Source organism: Nothobranchius furzeri, chromosome 10, assembly GCF_043380555.1.
Source record: "Nothobranchius furzeri strain GRZ-AD chromosome 10, NfurGRZ-RIMD1, whole genome shotgun sequence".
NCBI lineage: Eukaryota > Metazoa > Chordata > Actinopteri > Cyprinodontiformes > Nothobranchiidae > Nothobranchius > Nothobranchius furzeri.
In genome coordinates this window covers 49,462,746-49,482,296 of record NC_091750.1, presented here as the reverse complement: position 1 = coordinate 49,482,296, position 19,551 = coordinate 49,462,746, and the positions used below count along the sequence as shown (strand labels likewise).

Here is a 19,551-nt window from a genome sequence, read left to right as displayed (position 1 = left end):
ATCAGCACAAATCACACATACTTTTACCTATTTTGTAGTGTGGAATGTATGAAAGGCGTGATCAAGTGATATTACTCAATCGGAGAAAGAGAGCCAATAACGGTAAGTATGAAGAAATTACTATTTTTTTTAACCATTGGTTGCAAAATTTGTGAACCTTAACGGACCGCTTATATCGGAGATTTTTGATGCCGCCCGATATTATCTGATACACTGTTTTTGGGCCAGTATCAAATTACTTCCAATATTGATATTGGAACGGGACATCCCTATTTTCTAGTTCATCTGTGAAAGTGCTATAAAACAAACTTCACCTACTTCTTATTCATATTTAAGAACTAAAGTCTAGTATTTTGACTATCTGCTAAACATTTGTTGGGAAATAAATATATAAATATATATACTGTATATATAAATATATAATTGTTTCATGAGAATGGGGTCCTATGGGAGACTAAGCCATTACAGGGGCAGGAGCTAAATAGAATGTCCTGCTTGGATTCACATCCCTGGATGGGAGTTGCTGTGCTTCTGGAGTGGAACCCAAAATTCCCTGAGTCCTGTTTATAGCCATAAATTAGATGTTATTTTCAGTATGCAGCATTCATTCAGCAAAAGAGACCTAAAACACACTCAGTACTTTAGAGAAGTGTCCGCTTTAGTGTAGAGATAAAAGAACGATCCAGTGTGAGTAGTGGTGAACACGGCTCCGCTCTGCTGCTGGATGGCAGGAATCAAACCGTAGAAAAGAAGCACACAGCAGCCAGACTCAGCTTGCCTTAAATAGTCAGATTTTAGAGCTAAGAGTTATTTGACCATGAAAAGAAAAAGCAATCCACATGTGCTTTGTGGATTTGGAGAAGGCTTATGACCGTGTCCCCAGGGGCACCCTGTGGGGGACGCTCCAGGAGTATGGGGTGGGTGGCTTTCTGTTAAGGGCCATTCAGTCCCTTTACCAGAGGAGCGTGAGTTTGGTCCGCATAGCCGGTAGTAAGTCGGACCTGTTCCCAGTGAGGGTTGGACTCCGCCAGGGCTGCCCTTTGTCACCGGTTCTGTTCATCACTTTTATGGACAGAATTTCTAGACGCAGCCGTGGTGTGGAGTGTGTCGAGTTTGGTGGCAGGAGAATCTCGTCTCTGCTTTTTGCGGATGATGTGGTCCTCCTAGCTTCATCCAGCTCTGACCTTCAGCTCTTGCTGGGTAGGTTCGTGGCCGAGTGTGAAGCGGCTGGGATGAGGATCAGCACCTCCAAATCTGAGACCATGGTTCTCGACCGGAAAAGGGTGGCTTGCCACCTCCGGGTCGGGGGAGAGGTCCTACCTCAAGTGGAGGAGTTTAAGTATCTCGGGGTCTTGTTCACGAGTGAGGGTAGGAGGGATCGGGAGATCGACAGGCGGATTGGTTCGGCGTCTGCAGTGATGCGGACGCTGAGCCGATCTGTCGTGGGGAAGAGGGAGCTGAGCCAGAAAGCCAGGCTCTCGATTTACCGGTCGATCTACGTCCCAATCCTCACCTATGGTCATGAGCTTTGGGTAATGACCGAAAGAACGAGATCGCGGATACAAGCGGCCGAAATGAGTTTCCTCCGTAGGGTGGCCGGGCTCAGCCTTAGAGATAGGGTGAGGAGCTCGGACATTCGGGAGGGACTCGGAGTAGAACCGCTGCTCCTCCGGATCGAAAGGAGCCAGTTGAGGTGGTTTGGGCATCTGGTCAGGATGCCTCCTGGACGCCTCCCCGGGGAGGTGTTTCGGGCATGTCCTGCCGGCAGAAGGCCCCCGGGTCGACCCAGGACACGTTGGAGAGGTTACATCTCCAATCTGGTCCGGGAACGCCTTGGGGTCCTGCCGGAGGAGCTGGTGGACAAGGCCGGGGAGAGGACGGCCTGGAGCTCCCTAGTTGGGATGCTGCCCCCGCGACCCGGACCCGGATAAGCGGAGGAAGACGACGACGACGACGAAAAGAAAAAGAAAATTCCTCGATTCTAGACGTGAACGAGTGCACTACTAAGTAGATGTTAAGGAGCTAAAATAGGTGAGTGGTTTTAAAAGGTGGGAGATTATTGCTTCCTGTTTTAGGAGTGCGAAAACACACTCCCTGTATATCTTTATGACTATTATCATACCATTTTTAATCTCATTTGAGCAGAGATTACAAAATGCATCATGCATGCCTGCAGAGATCTGAGCTTAATTATCATATCTGAACAGAAGGTCGTAGTTTAGTTTCCAGTTTTAGACCAAGAATCACAGCTGAAACTGGAGCTAGAAACAGGAAGCAGATGCTGACGAGGCATCAGGGACATTGCTGTACTGTACTGATATTTATGCATTCTTCTAATTAACATTAGCTCACCGATAAATGCACAATAGTGTTACTCAGCTTGCAGCACCCAGAGGAACAATCACAGGATTTGCTGTGATATAGTCAGGTGTCTAATTTAGAGGACTTCACCTGATTAGGAAATTTGGAGACACGTTTTTTTAAAAGGTTTATGTTTATTTGTGATTTTACGCTACATTAAATTGTGTTTGATTATTTAAAACTGAGACAGGATGCAGTGAAGGTTTCTTGAGCATAATAAAAAGGCAAATGTTAGACAGAAAGTGGTTTTTAGCAATAAGTGCGAGTTAAGCATATGCATGCTAGGTTATGTAAAGTCTCCTTTTCTACCAGCAGTGGCAGCAAATACAGAAGAAGAAATATGAAGAGGTTTAAGAATAGCAGCGCGCTCTATTGTGACTACGCTGTGTGCATGAATAAGAAGCTTGTCTGGAGAAAATGTAATTAAAAAAGAAAATGTAGTGTGTATATGTGCATTATGCTTGTGAATAAGCTGTAGAAGTGAACATGAATAGCAGCTATACACCCCTCATATTGTACTTTGCCATTGTTAACCAGTCTTGTATCGGTTCCTTTCATTCCATGCACATGAGTGCACAATTGAATCTGCACACACATATAAATGTTGTATTCATTCAAAAGCCGAGATTCCGGAGTTGTGTGAGGAGAAAAGAGGAGGAGAGACTTTACCAGGAGCTTCTCTCCGCTCGCCCTTTTTCCTGTGCGACTCGCTGCCTCCACCGCCGTGCCCTCGGAGCCTCCTCTGGCATAAATGACCATTATGGCTCCATTAGGGCTGCTACTAGGAGGTCATTATTCTGCCCTGGAAAAGCAGGGATGAAGATGTTAGAGGGGGTCCCATCAGGGAAGAAGCAGAGGCGGAGTGAGTGAAAGACAAAACACTAACTCATCCAGCTATTTCAGATATCTCGACAGACAAACAGCATCTCAAGTGCAGTGAGTCAGCCTCTTAAGTAGTAGAAGATCAGAGTAGTAGAAGATCAGGAGTAAGAACATCAAGGGGTACAGTGGAGGGAGCAGTGGGTAATTCTGGGTTACCTTAGCAATAGAAAGGCAGATTCTCACGTGAGAATGTTGCTGCTGGTGGGTTGTTTACATGTCCTGTTGTCATTTATCTAGTCATCTAACTGAAGCCTGCTTCTCCAAGTGGCTCATTCTAGCTCAAGATTTAAGTCCGTCCACGGCAACAAATAGGAAATAAAATCACCTCTGGATATTTTGCTTTTTGTAGATCCACACTAATGTCAGTATCTCACCGCTTTCACAGGGACGTCTACAACACGCCTTAAAATGTGTACGGTTTCCCATTTTCTCTACATAAGGAAACAAAAGGAGCACGTTTTTGCTTCCAGGGTACAGTTTGAACTTACCCTCTATGGTTGAATATTGAATTGTTGAGGGCCCTAAAGGTACATTGATCTCCTCAAGCAGTAAAAAGTAAAATTATGCACAGGTCATGTCAGAAGACCGTCTTGGTTTGACAGCTGGTTAGCTCAGCGGTTGAAGCTCCACAACATTCTGAACAAAATGAGTGACTGAACAAAACAATGCATGAGACAATCAAGCAGCTCTTCTAATCTAGGGTACAAGTTCCAGAGATTTGAACCCAAGGTTTCAGCCAATACACAGATGGAGTCAATTATTAAAGCGAATTTATTGCAGGAGGATTGAATTCAGCTTCTCTGTTACTTGTCTTGCTTTGAACAACTAGATACAACACAAGATGATTGACTTTAATGACTTCACCTGACAGGAAACTTGACCTAACGTGGCTTGAATAATTTGACCTGATTCAACAAAGCAAACTACTTCACTTGGCTTGGCTGAAAGAACTTAACTAGACATGACGTCCACTGGACTTATGAAACACTCACGTGGTCTGAACACTTTCAACTTGAGATATCGATTTAAAATCAAAAGTTGGTTTGTCGACTGAGCCTTTGTTGTCAATATAAAGCCCAGACCATGGGAGTGGGCCGACCCAACCAAGACCTGACTGGGCTAGGCCAGATGTGAAAATGCCAAGATAGGCACAAACTACAAGGTACCTACTTATCTATTACCTACAGTTGAGGCTATAAGAGTAGTAACATGGTGGGTACTGTCCCAGTGGCAAGCCTTTCTATGCCCAACGGTACAATTGTGCATGTTGAGCCACAGAACCCTGCTATCATGTGGCTGGAATTTGAAAGTTTGAATATATCTTAGAAAATGTTCTCTCGAAATAGTCAGAGTCAGGGACCCGCCTGGAACCTTTCTTCATATCTTCTTCCATGTAGCACTTTTCATACACAGAAGCAATTCTATGTGCTTTTCAGGTGCAAGAGAACAGCAGCATAAGAATCAATCATGTTGTTTCAAATTAAAATGCATATTAATGGAGATTCTTGCCTTCCCTTGCTAATGCATATTCAGATTTCTCCCTAAATGTAGCTGTTATTATATATTTCATGGCTTGGATAAACACCGTGTCTGTGCAGGTGAGTATTCAGAAAAATGAGGTTAAGCAACAGGTTTTCAGGTAGAGAAAAAACCCATATCCATGGCTGACCACAGAGACACCAATGTGTTCCATACAGCTGTAAATAATAGTGATAAAAAAGCTGCTGACCTGTTAGCCTTACTTTCCCTGTAAGAGAGAATACAAAGGCACAAGTAGCAGCTGCCCTCTCAGCAGGTGGCCCCCTGAGAAGGAGAAACGCTGACCTGTGCAGCTGAGATGATAGTGGCTACCTCTGAGAGGTGAATGCCCCTATAAACAGCAGCAGAGCCAGCCAAGCACATAATAAATGCACCAGAGGTCACACTCGAGCATTGGCCTGAAATACCAGCTAGCCTCCTAGAGTCTAGCAACTGTCTGCAGCTAGGAGATAGAAATATATTGAGATGGATGATATACTGGTGTGGAGCTGTGAGCCTTTGAAGCCCATCTGGAAGCCTGCGAGCGAGGAGGAAAGGTGGCTGTTTGGTGATAGAGTTGCATCCTGTGTATCCTGAAGATCAGTGAGGTCTTGGTGGATTTGGAGCTGATTTGGTTGCTCTTTGTTCTCTGTTTTTGTCTCATCCCAAAAATGGGTTCCTGCGTGTTGTGTATTTTTTAAGTCCTGTGCCGGAGGATATTCTGAGTGTGAAAGTCTGATTTGGGGAGAAGAAAAAAAGCGATAGTGGCTCTTTCCATATTGAACCCAGTGTGCCAGTAATTAAAAGTGCTGAAGATGTTTGGTAAACATTCTGTCCCTTCTTCTTAGCTGCTGTTAATTACTTTCCAAGTAGATGATAATGTGGTTAGGGACACCAACCCTAGTCATTATTAACACATCTGACCCTCTGAGTATCTTATATTTTCCAGTCAGTAGACATCTTGGCTGCAGCAGTGGACCAGGTGGAGAGAATCACTGCCCTGAGGGTGATGTGGAGTGTACCCGTGTCACGGCTGCATGCAACACCGTCCTCCACTAGATGAATCCCGCTTTTTGTGTCTTCGTGGCACTCACGAGACCCTGGCACCAGCACAGTTCTCTCAGTCGAGCAGGTTTCTATTGATCTTGAGTTGCATGGCAGATTGTTCCCCAGATCTTCTGACCATTTCTCTGCAAGCTGGGTGAGCTGTGACCCCGGCAAGTGGTCCCGCAGGCCAGAGTGAGTGCTACAGGGCTGGAAGCAGATGGCCCTCCTGATGCCACACTGACTCACAGATTGCCTTTAATTGCCACGGCTGATCATTAGCCCAATGGGTCTGCGGAGGCCGGGCCACTCCACGAGTGTTGGGCCTAAAAATAGGCCCTGACGATGGGAATTGTGATCTTACACACTCGATCGACCGTGCACAACGCATCTTGCTCTTGCACACTTGAACACTCAGATACACACTCATGACTAAAACTGGCACTCAGAAGTGTGTGTGATGGCAGAGAAGGCTGGGGGGGGGGGGGGGGGTGTCTTGCTCTGCTTGCTGTTTGACTCACCGACTCCACAGCAGTGCAGCTTTCACACACATGCACCACACACACGACAGGCCCACATCTCACACAAAGGCTCTCTGAGGCCGTGGCTCCATTTGCAGCGACAGTAGTGAGTGTTCTTCGGTGACGTCAGCGGACAGCCTTGTCTATGTCTGTGTGTGCATCCACACTGCTCCTGGATCAGCTTAGTTCCCTGTTATCCACTCTTGGTTTTAAGTACATCGGAAGGCTCATTCGGTTAGATCCAACATATGAAGACATGAGATATCCAGTGGCCTCTCCTCCAACGTCGTTCTGCTAAACTCCTCATACAAAGGCAACGCTGAGGTGAGAGAGGAAACTCACCTCATTTCCTCCGACCTTAACTCACCCCAGGACAGCGGGTGCGTCTTCACACACAGAGGCAGGCCGACTGTGGCCATGGAGACCCACAGCCCTGGTTCCTGTGGTGGAGAAGATGAGGTGCTGTAAGAGGCAAAGTGGCGACACTAAAGCTTTATAATGTCTCTGCTGCTGAGCTGCAGATCTAGAAATGAAACTGGAGTCGTCCTGCGCTGTACGTGGCTGCCACCTTTGGACACTGCTGGAGAGCAGCAGAAGAACAAAAAAGGCAGATAAAGCAGCAGAAGAGGGCGAGATGTGTGCCTGAGAGTAGTGTCTGTTGTTTTGATGCCACCCACTGTTTGAGAGCTTCGAGCCCGGGGAGTTGGTTACTTGCTGGGACTCTACACAGCTGCCCCTTCCTTCCATCCTCCCCTCCTGCTGACTGCGCTAATAGCCCTCCAGTTGCTCGGCTCTTCTCTGTTCCCAGTGGACCGACATATGGATTCATACACATCTCCTCATAATCATAGGATAAAGCCCTCTGCATCCCTCCACTCCACGTGGAAACGTTTGCAGCTCTGGTGGTGGAGTGGAAGCCAGTGCTATTTTTGGGTCATGCCACATTTTACCCTACTTGCCCCTGGTATCTGGAGCAGTGCTAGATTGTGTAATGTAGAGCATGGCTAAAATAGAATGAAATCCGTCCCAGCCCCATGATTCAGTTTCTCCTCCTAGTGTTGCCACCGTTAATGTGTTTGCTAAAACATTTTACCTTAAATGCATTCACACACGCCTGCAAACGAACTCAGATCATGTGTCTGGGGCTGAAGAACACTTAGCTGCAAACATGTTAACATTCGTCGGGCTTGAGAGGTAGAATGACCCCTGATGCATGTGAAAGGGAAGCCCTGAACACCACCCCTCCTGCTCATCTGTCCCATCCACTACCACCCCTAGAACAAGGAGATGGACATTAAAATGCATAAAAAAATTAAAGCTGTTTACTTGGACTCTAATGAGAGGAGGCTTAAGTAGTCTAGTTTAATTAGTACGATTGGTTCCACGGGGACCAAATGGGCAGGGGCATAGCGGCTGATTCACTCGGCGCTCACAGGACCGTTTCATTCTCTCTGGAGTGTCAGAGCTGATGTCGGAGGAGATTGGGCTGCAGAGACATGCTAGTTTTCCCTGATTCCTAGTTGGAAGGCAGTACTGCAGTTAAATGCACTGAAGCAGACCATTATATAAGCACCACTGCAAGGTCAGACATCTGTGTCCCCCTCCTCTGTATACCTCTCTGTCTCTGTTTAAGTTGGTGTTAAGGTTGCGAACCGTGCTCCCGTCTCATCCTCAGAATTCCCTCAGCAAAACGGATTTAAACGTTTCTGTTCTGACGGATTCAGCCGTTTTTTAAAGCCTGTCATTGTTTCACTCCCTCTGTGTTTCTCTTTAACCACTGCATTTGTGTGAGTGGCTGGGGGTTATATTGAGGCTCGTGTTGAAGCCGAATGTGTTTATATCACTTCTGCAGCGTAGGAGCGCTTCTCCTTTATACTGAAGTGCACGGGAAGGAGTACAAAGAAGAGGTCGAAAGTGTGGCTGCACTTCAATAAAGAGCCTAGTTTGTCCTCTTTGATGCTATGCTGCCACACACTTCAGCTACAAAGAAATGGTGCTTTTGACTCTGAGAGCTAAAGTAAGACACTAAGCTTTAACTCTCTGAGCTCAAAACATCACAGCATCACAGAAAGGAAGCTTTGCGTTGCATTCGCGGGCATGCTAATATTCATTATTGCAGATATGGAGACGGGTAGGACAGCCATGCCGTCCATCAAGCCAGTTGTGACCGACGTTATAGTTAGGAGGGAGACTGCTCTTCAGCTGAAGAGCTTTGGCTTGAGCCCCCTTGTTAGAAAGGATCCACCCTATTGAAGTGTCCTTAAGCAAATTACTTACCCCAGCAGCGCCAGCCAGTGCTTTAACCCCTCCTCACCCTTACCCTTCCTGTGCAGAGGGGTACAATTTCCTGACAGGGATTATTTTATGTTTACCATCTGGTAGCTGGAGGATACACACCGCTCTCATCGGTTAATTTAAAGGGTTATGATTTCAGAAGGTTCAATACCGCTGGTTGTGTTTGGATAATACGGTTCAATTAGATGTGTCAAACTGTCATAAAGAGACAGCCGCAGGTTTATTTGTTGTTCTATGTGCTTCTGAGTGGTTGCCCAGTTGAAAATTTACCAGGTATATCTCTTCCCAGGCTTCATAGTTTCAATCACCTCCACAAAGCCAGGCTTTGCTGTGTTCTGGGCTCACTCTGCTGCTGTGATTGACCATTTCTCTCCACAATCAAAAGCCACGAGGTCTTAATAGCGAAGGATTACTGTGCCAAATAGTTTCATTACAAACAGAAACTGCTACCACAGACTTAAAAAAGAAGAGCAGCAGCTCCGGCACATGAACTCAAAGAATTCAACAATTCACAGCAGTAGTACACACAGCAATACACTCTTGAATCTCTTATCATTTGTCTTGTTTTGTTAAAAGCCACCCACATAAATCTGAGTGAGTCCATGATATCAGTGTGCCAAATTTAGTGCATTTACATTTATACCATGGGTTTGAGTTGCCAGGTTCACATCATCAAACAGAATAAAGCCAAAAACACTCACTCAGTCACTGGTGCCTATAACCACCAGGTGTTGGGCGGAAGGCAAAGGACACCTTGGACAGGTCTGCAGTCCATCACAAGGACACAGAAACAAGCAACAAGTCACACACTCACTCATAGCTAGGGACACTGTAGAGTCTCTAAACTACCGGACACGTGGGAACCTGGAGAAAACCCTCGCATACACGGGGAGAACATGTTAACTCCACACAGAACAAGCGCCGTCAGGATTCAAACCTTTAACCTTTGTGCTGTGAAGCAACCGTGATAATAATAATAGATCTATTAGATATATACACTCACTGGCCACTTTATTAGGTGCACCTGTCTAACTGCTCGTTAACGCTAATTACTAATCAGCCAATCACATGGTGGCAACTCAGTGCATTTAGGCACGTTGACATGGTCAAGTGGAATTGCTGCAATTAAAATCGAGCTTCAGAAGAGGGAAGAAAGGTGATTTAAGTGACTTTGAACGTGGCTTGTGTAGCGGTATGGATCAGCTACATTTATTAAATGACCTGTAAGATATTAATTATCAGTCTGATTGGTCTTTTAATATTTGATTTAATTTGACCTTTAGGTTCTTTGACTATTCAGGGAGCACACACTTCATATTAATTCAGACAGAGTCAAGGATATAGATTTATAAAAATGAATTTAATTCTATTTTTCTAAACTAATACATGACAAAGTATGAGTGAAATGATGGTTGTACAGAATAATATAATGGATGAAATGATGGAATGTAAACTAGATGTTTATAGCAAAACCTGGTAAGTATCTAAGGCCTAGTCCACACGTAGCCGGGTTTTTTAAAAACGAATATCCGCCCCTCCAAAAACTTGCATCCACACCACCTCGTTTAAAAACAAACTCTGTCCACACGTACCCGGATAAATACGTTGTTAAGGACATGCCAGACCTGTAGGCGGCAGTACTCCCCCCGTTCTTAACCTCGTCCTTCGTCTGTGGTCTTCTGCAAGGAGCAGTAATTCCGCTTGCAAAAACAAACAAGCAAACAGCGCTTGGACAATTGATAAAGCAAGCGCAGCTCTGAGGCATCCATGCTGCCGGCTAGTGTAAACACAGGTCGCACACGTGATGTCAGCATTTTTTTGTCGCGGAAAGTGACGTTGCGGACCTTAAAACTCCGGTTTTGTCTGTCCACACGCAGACACCCAAAACGGAGAAAACGCAGATCGTCACTTTGGCCGGAGTTTTTAAAAAGATCCGTTTTCGTGTGAAAAAACTCCGTTTTTGCGTGGATGACAGGCCAAAACGTAGAAAAATATCTACGTTTTGGCAGATCCCCGGCTACGTGTGGACAGGTTGTTTGGCTGTATGGTTTGATAAACTGGACTCGAGATTATTCATACAACCATCCAACGCCGTTTGTGCCAAGTCTACGCACCCTTTGTGTTGAAGGTCCTCGTTCGATCCAGGGGGTCAAGAGGTCGGTATGGACAATGCCACGGTAGAGTGGACCTCTGGGCAATGGATCCCGTAGTTTAACTCCGAGTGCGACCCATCTAGTCTGAGATACTCTCCAGTTGACGGCAGGAATCTGGCGTATCTATTTTGCATCTGATGCACTCGCAATCGTGCAGAGTCTTTGAGTTTGAGTCAAAAGAGAGGATGGTTGCAAATGTTTTCATTAAATTTTGTTGACAAATTTAGACAAATCAGAATTTGACAAGTTCAAAGGCGTTACCAAAGATCTCAGAGAATCGCTCCCTCACTCAGTGTGAAGTGAAAATGTTATACAGATTATGCAAAGCACAAATGTTTTAACATTCATAATAATAATATTATGATATTGTGTTCATATAGATTAAATTATTAAATCAACAAATACTAATCTGGTGTAAATTAAGATCTGAAATGAATCATTATAGGAAAAATATTCATTTTAACTCACAATGTATAGTATAGGACAAATTATTCAAATAATTTAAACACATTTTTCATTCACCCAAATATGATTATATGAAGTTTCAAAGTCATTTATGAAAAGAAAGATAAGCTTTATTCAGAGAGTAAAAGTCTCGTCTCTTCATGAGACCTTGGGCTTCCAGCTATGATACAGGAGCTAGGAGAAGGACCTGGATCATGCATCATGTCATAAAGCTTGAATCATCTCAGACTGCTTTCTTGAACATGACAACGAGTTCAGTGAACTCAAACGGCCTCCACAGTCACCAGATCTCAATCCAGTAGAGCACCTTTGGGATGTGGTGGAACTGGAGATCCGCATCATGGATGTTTAGCTGAGAAATCTGCAGCAACTGGGTTCTGAATGTGTGTTGAACAGAACCGTACGGTGGGTGCTCTGAAAGCGGCTGCCTTTGTGCTGCTCTGACAGCATCAGGCACCACTGCTACCTGGAGCACTTTGGAAGTACTTTGTTTTGATTTACTAAATAACACACCACTCCACGGCTTTTGCAGTTAAATGAATTGTTTGTTTGGATGAGTTTATGGAGCTTCTTCATTTACTGTAGTTGTTTTTATTTTCCCTCATCACCTCTGCTCTGTTATCGTCGGGGACGTACAGTATCTGCTGTTCTCCGTGTGACCTTTGCGGCTCGTGCACGGAAAGCCAGAAGACGTTCACACAGATAGAAATATTAATTTGAATGATTGACAAGCAGCCCGGCTCCGTTAATCGAGTTATGCTTATTCTGATTAGAACCTTTAATGTGAGTAAGAGGACCTGGTTAAGGTGTTTACATCAGAGTTGCAATAATATGCGTATTGCATTAGTCTGGTTCTAATTGAATTAAGGATCTGCATGTAAATGCTCTTTCTCTCTGTTTGGCTCGTTTCCAGAAAGCCGCCTTAATATGTTCAGTGAGAGGAAATCTGGGCTTATAACCGTAGGTCTCTGCTGATCAGAGGAGAAGTGAGACATGAGCATGTGTGCAGCAGTTCATATGAAAGCCACCTGGTTCTCTGCAGCTCTGATTTATGTCTTTGATAACAACAAGCCCGAGATGCTTTCAGCAACAACAAAGTAGCGCTGAAACATAACAACAATGGGACAGTTGTCAGTCTGCAGATGAAAAGACGTCTCACGGACCGACTGTCTCTTTTGTAACTTTGATAAATATTTTCTTTGGTTTGTTTTGTTCATTTGTGCGGGTGTGCTTCTCGATGTTTAACGGAGGTTATTGGTGAGTGGAGTCGCTTTTCCGTCTCTGACGGATCGGCTGCCTCGTCCTGTGAGAAGACAGCAGTGTGCTTCACTGCCTCGGCTATGACCTATCAACAGACTTATTTCTGCTGGCTTGTCCTGCTTAGTGTCATACAGTAGCAGCAAAGAAACAAACATCCAGCTCTTATGTGATATCACTAAAGTCACTAAAACCCTATGTGTTTGGTTCTTAATTAAACTGTAAAGAATTTTGAAAAATGCTCATTTGTGTTTGAGTGATTCAAGCTGATCCTGAAAATTTTTACTTTTTAATTTTCTTGCCATCAAGAACAAAACTTTAAAGTCCAAGTTCTCTGAGAAAAAAATCTGCATAAGATGAACCTGAAGGTCAAAGAGGCAGTGCAATAAAGTGTCCATGTGTACAGTGTGAGAGTTACATTCTGGTATGTGGGTACAGAGTCCCTCTCTAGTAACAACATGTGAGTCATGCATCCTTTACTCACCTTGCCCTTTAAAGGTGTGGCCGTGGTTCATTGAGAAAACATTTTTTAATGATTATTTCTGATTTATAATCGGTCACTCTGAGTTAAACATGCAGGCTGAATGTCAAGAATGTCTTCTTCCCCTGTTTCCTGCAGTAGCTTCTGATAGAAAATAGACCTGATTTATGTCCCACTGTCACTTAATATTCATGGACTCATCCATTTGTTGTCGGTTTAGCATCCAGGAAACAGCAGAGACTGTCTCGGCTTGTAGAAGCTAACCATTAACATTAGCAACTCCACCACACAGCAGATAAAACATCAGCGTTGCAAATCAGTGATAGTGGCATTGCTGTTAGCCAATCAGAGGCAATATGTCCAAATATCAGGAAATAAGACTCCAAACATTGCCGCCTGCAGCTACTTTGTCCTCCAGGTGATGTCTTCGTCTTCAAACAGGAGCCTCTGAGCTATTTTCCCTCAGAGTATGACGTACAAGGCATCCATTCCTACTAGATACCACTGCAAATGTATTACACATATGAGTAATGTTGAGCTACGGCAGGAAAAAAATATTTATTTATTTATTTCTAGGCTAAAATCTCTTTTTTTTAACTATAAAACTGTAATATTTTGCATAGCTGCAGCTTAAACCAGTGCATTGAATTAAATTTAAGCAAAAACAGGATGATTTAAATCCAGAATATGTTTTGTTGTTTTAGTGAAATGTGGCTACATGTGTTTATCTTTTCTGGGTGTAAAGGCATCTTACGGTATAATGTGATCTTGTTTTGTAGCATTCTTTATTTTCCTATTCCAAACCACATTATTCTGTCATTCCATGGAAATGATTCGGACACCTGTGTCCTGGCCACTGTTTCTCATTATCTTATTCCTCTCCTCACTTGTCCGCTCTCATCTTCCTTTGCTGCTCGCTCCGCTTGTTCGTCCCCGTTTATCTGTCTCACTCTTTCCATCTTGCCCTCACAATCGACTGTAGCTGCAGGCTGAAAAGCTTGTTCTGCTCACCAGCCTCTTTTCTCCCCCCCAGAACCAAGCTGCCGCGTTAAGCAGCTTTGCCTGAAATGCCTGTTTGCCAGAACATCGACGCTTTTTAACAACAATCCCGTGACAATCAGAAAGCGCATGTTTCACACTGTCTGTGTGGATTTTCTTATTTCGTATTATGCTCATTTCTCTTATTAAGATCGTGTGAATTTGGAAAGAGAATTTAATTGAAACCTGTTTCCAGGTTCCATCTATTAATCATGTCATCATATATGACCATTTTGGATCCGTGCGGCCTCCACGGACACGTCTCCTGTCCACGGGCGTGTCCTGTGCATTAGACAGTTGACAGTCTCCTTATAGCAGAAATGAGGGGAGTGCTCTGTGACTGATGGAGCTCCTTTGTCAATGACAGGGGAGCTGCTGCTGGCAGTTTGGGGCCAAAGAACAGTACAGATTACATTAACATCAGTCAAGCTGTTGTCAGACTAGTAGGACATAAATAGGACCTTATTGATGCATAATGCAACAACTTTTCAACTTGACGTTTTCCCGAGTAATAGAATCGCAGAGTGAGTCTGCGGCTGAAAATTAAAGGTCTGCAGAGGAGCGTCGAAAACTTTGCAGTGAGAGGAGTTCCAGTCTTTGAATTGAAAATAAATAAATTAATTAAAGAAACTTCAATTTCCCTCTGGGATTAATAAAGTATCTTTGAATTTGAATTGAATTGAATGTGGCATTGTCAGGGTTTGTTTGTCCAACTTAAAGAAATAATTGAGAATACGTGTACAGGACCTGGCATTTGGCAATTTTGTTGTGACAAAAAAGTAAGCTTGAAAACATGGTAATATTAGAAAAGTATACCAGCCAGTATGGTGGAGGCTGGAATTAATCCCACACACACACACACACACACCTCGTTTTCTCTACTCGGCTGAATATCCTTGTGCTCCTAAAGTGCTTTGACAGCTTTGTAATGGAGAAAACAAAGCTTTTGACCCAGTCTGGCACTAGCAAAAATCCTAGGAAGCCTTGACACAAAAATTGCACTGTGCAGTTTGATCAGTACTGACACTGCCCCTACTGTGTCTCCCTCCTACTTCTCTACAGTCAAGTTCACAGAGACTCCTAAAACACAGGTGCAGCTGCAGAAGGAACTGGGATGCACCTCGGAAAGTCAGAAAAATACAGTTTGACGTGCTGCTGAATGTTCCCTTTAGGTCAGAAAGAAGCATTAAAGGTATTAAACGTATTCATCCTTAAACAAACTATAGTTCTCTTTCCTTGCACCCTTCCGAGGAATCTCTGTGCATTCTGGCTTGAGGAGGGAAAGCTGAGGACAGATCCCTGGAGTCCACACACCAAGGTCCTCGGGCCTCTGCAGCTCATAAACAGATGTGTCCTTGTCCCCAGCCAAGCGCAGCCACTCATGGCAAAGCAGGGGCCCAATAATTGTGAAGAATTGAAAGCTAAATATTGGCTTTATCTCCTCAGTAATAAAAGGGCCATGAAATTGATTTAATGCTGCAGCGCTTCTCTTGGGTGGCTTCTTACAGAGTGAGCACAAAACAATGAGCAGCAGCCATCTATTAATTAACCCACCTAATCCTGCAAAGTTAATCTCTCACCACAACTTTGCCCGCAACTAACTTCCAAGCCAGCGGGTCTGTTGGGGGTGTCATGACAATAGCGGTGAGGGGAAGATAGATTCAGCACTTAGGAAGAAGAGGGGGAGGAGGGGGCGCTGCTCTGCAAAGCAACCTTGGGGACACTGCTGAGGAAAGGCGAGGGTGCATCGGTGTAGCTGTGGAGTTTTTTGTTTATTATTTTGTGAAAAGCAGGAGAGAATATATAGTTTGGGTGGTTTGAAATCGTCGCCGCGGCACAAATATGATTGATTTCGGTCAACTTCTGTCGTTACCTATCCTCCAGCCTCATATTCTCTCCCAAGCCAAAAGTTGTTGGAGGAAGTGGCGTTTCTTTCTCTTCTTCACCTGCCTGCCAGTCGCAGCATGACGGCTCCTCACACCCGACGCGCACACTCGTGGCCATATTGTGTTGGCAGAGTTGTGAATTACCTCCTTCTCGGCTGGCTGATGAAAAGCTCTGTTTTTCCCTTCGACTGCGGCTCGTCTGACCCTGCCCTCTCACCTCCCCTCCCTCCTCCTTCGTCTCATTGGTCTTTTGTGCGAGCCTCTTCTTCGCGCCGCAGCAGAACAAAGCTGGCTCAGAAAATAGGTCACCTGCTGGTGCTCCTCTCACCTCCGCAGCATTCAAAAAGCAAAAATCCTCGAAGGTGTCCTGTGCCATTTTGCAACGCCCCAAACCTCAATCTGCAGAATACGGCCAAGGCGAAACACCCGCACACACAGCTGGAATAAAATATATCTATCAAGAAAAAACTCCAACTGAGGGAATTTGGAGCTAATTTTTTTTTTTTTTTTTTTTTGCTAGTGAGGAAAGCAGTTCCTGTGGAGATAATTTTAGGAGGCTGATTAGGCGTAGACGGTGTTGAGCCCAGAGTGAGGAATCTCATCATCACTACTAATGACATGCCATTCCTGTGCTGAGAGGAGCATCAGCCCTGGGCATGGACTAGCCTCTCTCAGCCACCTCTAGCGGCATTGTTCATTAAGGCCAACAATGTAATTACAATCCACAGATACTGCTTTGGCTTAATTACAGTCTGATTATTGGGCTGATATTTGTTGGAATTATCAGACACGTTTAAAGTGGATCTACATCAAATCCTTCTAATTCTTAAGTGTAACTGACAATTTGGACGGATTCAGGGACATATATATAAACAGACTTTGAAGCTTCAATGGTCTCATTCAAGTCGTGTAAATCAGAGGCGTGGGAGATGTGTGCCGTTGTTGCAGATTTGAATCTTTCATGAGTGTCAAATCTTCAAATAGATGGCTCCATCTGATTGTGGGAAATGTTTTTCCTCCCGCTATAGATCCTCCACCTGAAATCCCAACAAAAATGCAGAATGCATTACTCCGGATTATTCTGATTCCATTGAAAGTCGCCATAATTGGGAGCACTCGGAACAAAAAGCATCAATAGTCCCTAGAGGAGGGGCTATTATGGCCATGTCTGCAGCTCAAAGGCGTCTATAATCTTTTATCTGAAGCTGGAGATACAAAGAGCCTTGGAACCAAACCGTTACTGTCAGAATCAGAAACTCCAGCTTTAGACATTAGTTTTAGACGGGATTGCACCTTTCTGGAGGAATCTCAGAAAAAGACAAAAAAGAAGATTCATGGGTGTATTATTTATGCAGTGGCCCTCTGTTTTACGGTCAGACTGGTATATCGGTCAACTGATACACGTCTTTAGCACATACAGTCAGCTCCATGCTGCTCTTGAGTTTCATTAAATGTCTATTTACGTTTCTGAAAAGCTTCCGCTTGATAAACACTTTAAAGTGGCAGTACATACCTAAATCACTGCAAGCAAGCATTATTTTTGTGTTCAAGTAAGACCTTACCAACGGATGGCCATTAGGGTCAAAAATCCTTGGCAGAGCAACCTCCAGCAAATTAACAAGAATGTCAGATTCCCTTTCATCACTGACAATGAGCGAAGAGGTAAATGTGTAAAAAACCACGTTTATTAATGCTGAAAGTTTTGTAACCATTTGTTACAAATCAGTAAATGCATTCTGTCCTCACAGGCTTCCATAGAAGAAAACATGGGATCCAATATGGCGTTGCCCAGAGACGTAGACCTGCTCCCATGTATTTTAGAACAGATTTTGATGGTTACATGTTATTTTTCAACAACTGGGTATCTTCATTCATTTACAACAACATTTCAATGGATGATTCCAGACATTAATGGTAAAAACTACACAATGTCACGTTAAACAAAATATCTGCAGGGTCCTAAAAAGTGTTAAAAGTTTGTATTGCGATGAAGTCCTAATTTTGAACGAGTTGTGAAATTTACTTTGAGATCCCACCATACACCCCATTAAAACATAACTGAAATGTCATTTTTCAAATCTGTTTTTATTTAATATTTGGTCACTTTATTCAGTTCTGTTTAGTTTATTTATGTAGCACCAATTCACACTTTACAAAGTGCGCGCTCCAATTGAACCAAATTATCGGTGCTTTGAGTTCAGTTCACGATTCCAGTTAGTTAAAAGTTTCCAATGTAAGGAAACCCAGCAGATTGCATCGAGTGACTTGTTGTGTCAGAGACTTTACAGCAATCCCCTCTATTTAGCAAGCATGTGGCAACAGTGGACAGGAAAGCTACCCTTAAACAGGAAGTAACCTCCTACAGAAACTAGCTCAGTATTGATTTATTTGATAAACTTTAGTTAAATGTGTGATTTTAAAGAGGTCCTTCACTCACATTCTAATATATGCGGTGGTCTATAGTTGGAATGAATGTTTTTTAAGACGTACTCTGGGGACTAAAAGCTCCGGTGCACCTGTTTCAGCATGCAGAATTTAGCAAGAGGAGAAAGTCATTTTAAACGACAGGATTTGGGGTGTTATTCTCCTCTGATTGGCTAAAGGCAACGCACTGACTGGTTGCTTTGCATCATTGATGTTTTATCTCCTGTGAGATTTCCTGTGGGGTGGAGTTGCTAATGCTAATGTTAGCTTCTACTAGTCGAGACGTTCTCTGCTGATTCCTCGACGTTAAACCAACAACAGCTTTCCCCGTTGTGATTCAAGATGAGTGAGTCCATGAATGTGAAGTGACAGTGTGACATAGATCTGTCAGGATTTTCAAATCCCAGAGTTTCACCGTCTATTTTCTGTCCGAAGCTAATGCAGGAGATAGGTGTAGGAGACTATTTTCATGTTCAGCCTGCATGAAAAACTCAGAGTGGCCGATCGTTTTTATAAATAATAGGTAAAAAATGGTTTCTCAGTGAAGGACCTTTTTAACACTGAGCACAGAATTGCTGTGCATGCACTGTTACTTGTGATATATTTGCATGCATGCACACAAAAGCAGCAGCACATATCGGCCATTGGCTGACCACGACCTCTACACGCCGGTAGAAGAAAACCCATATCGGTCCGTCGCTTCCCTGTTCATTCTGTCTGTGTGATAGTTTTATCCCAGCACTGAGATGTGCAGGACCTCCACCTGAAAAGGTGATCCATTAAAATCTCCCTGTGGTTTAACACACACAACGAGGTTTTTGAATGTCACAGCGAGCTTCGCTGGTGTCTGCCGCTAGATTTCGCCCTGACATGAGCCCTTGGCTCGGACAGCTATAGTTTTATCCCACAGCTCAGCACAGGTATCAACATCCTCCTGTAGCTTTGGGACGTGCTCATCCATGTGCAAGAAGTGATGCGTGTGTGCCAATGTGTGTGTATGTGCCTGCAGGCTTCCCGGCGACAGCATATGGACCGGTGGCGGCGGCGGCAGTAGCAGCAGCGCGTGGCTCAGGTAGGGGGGCCCGTGGAAGAGGCGGCTACTTGGCGTACCCACAGAGCACAGGGCCAGGTAAACGCTCTGTCCATGTTCTGTGTGGCTGCTGCTCTCTTCAACTTCTCCTGCTCTGCTTCTCCCTCATAGTCGTAGCCGTAGGCCCTTTAAGTCC

General features: G+C 44.2%; 1 protein-coding gene across 16 annotated transcripts in view; it reads left to right on the top strand.

Annotated features, from left to right (window-relative positions):
* The window catches only part of msi2b (musashi RNA-binding protein 2b), a 337,759-nt gene that overhangs the window by 283,829 nt on the left and 34,379 nt on the right, over nt 1-19,551 (top strand). For 8 of the 16 annotated variants that reach the window (XM_015961073.3, XM_015961064.3, XM_054730632.2 and 5 more), the window contains one exon: nt 19,335-19,454. The exons of 3 other annotated variants lie outside the window; for them this stretch is intronic. In XM_015961073.3, the coding sequence (XP_015816559.1) occupies nt 19,335-19,454 (120 nt within the window). The remainder of the gene's footprint in view (nt 1-19,334; nt 19,455-19,551) is intronic. 5 more of the 16 variants (XM_015961075.3, XM_015961070.3, XM_070555727.1 and 2 more) reach the window with 1 other exon arrangement.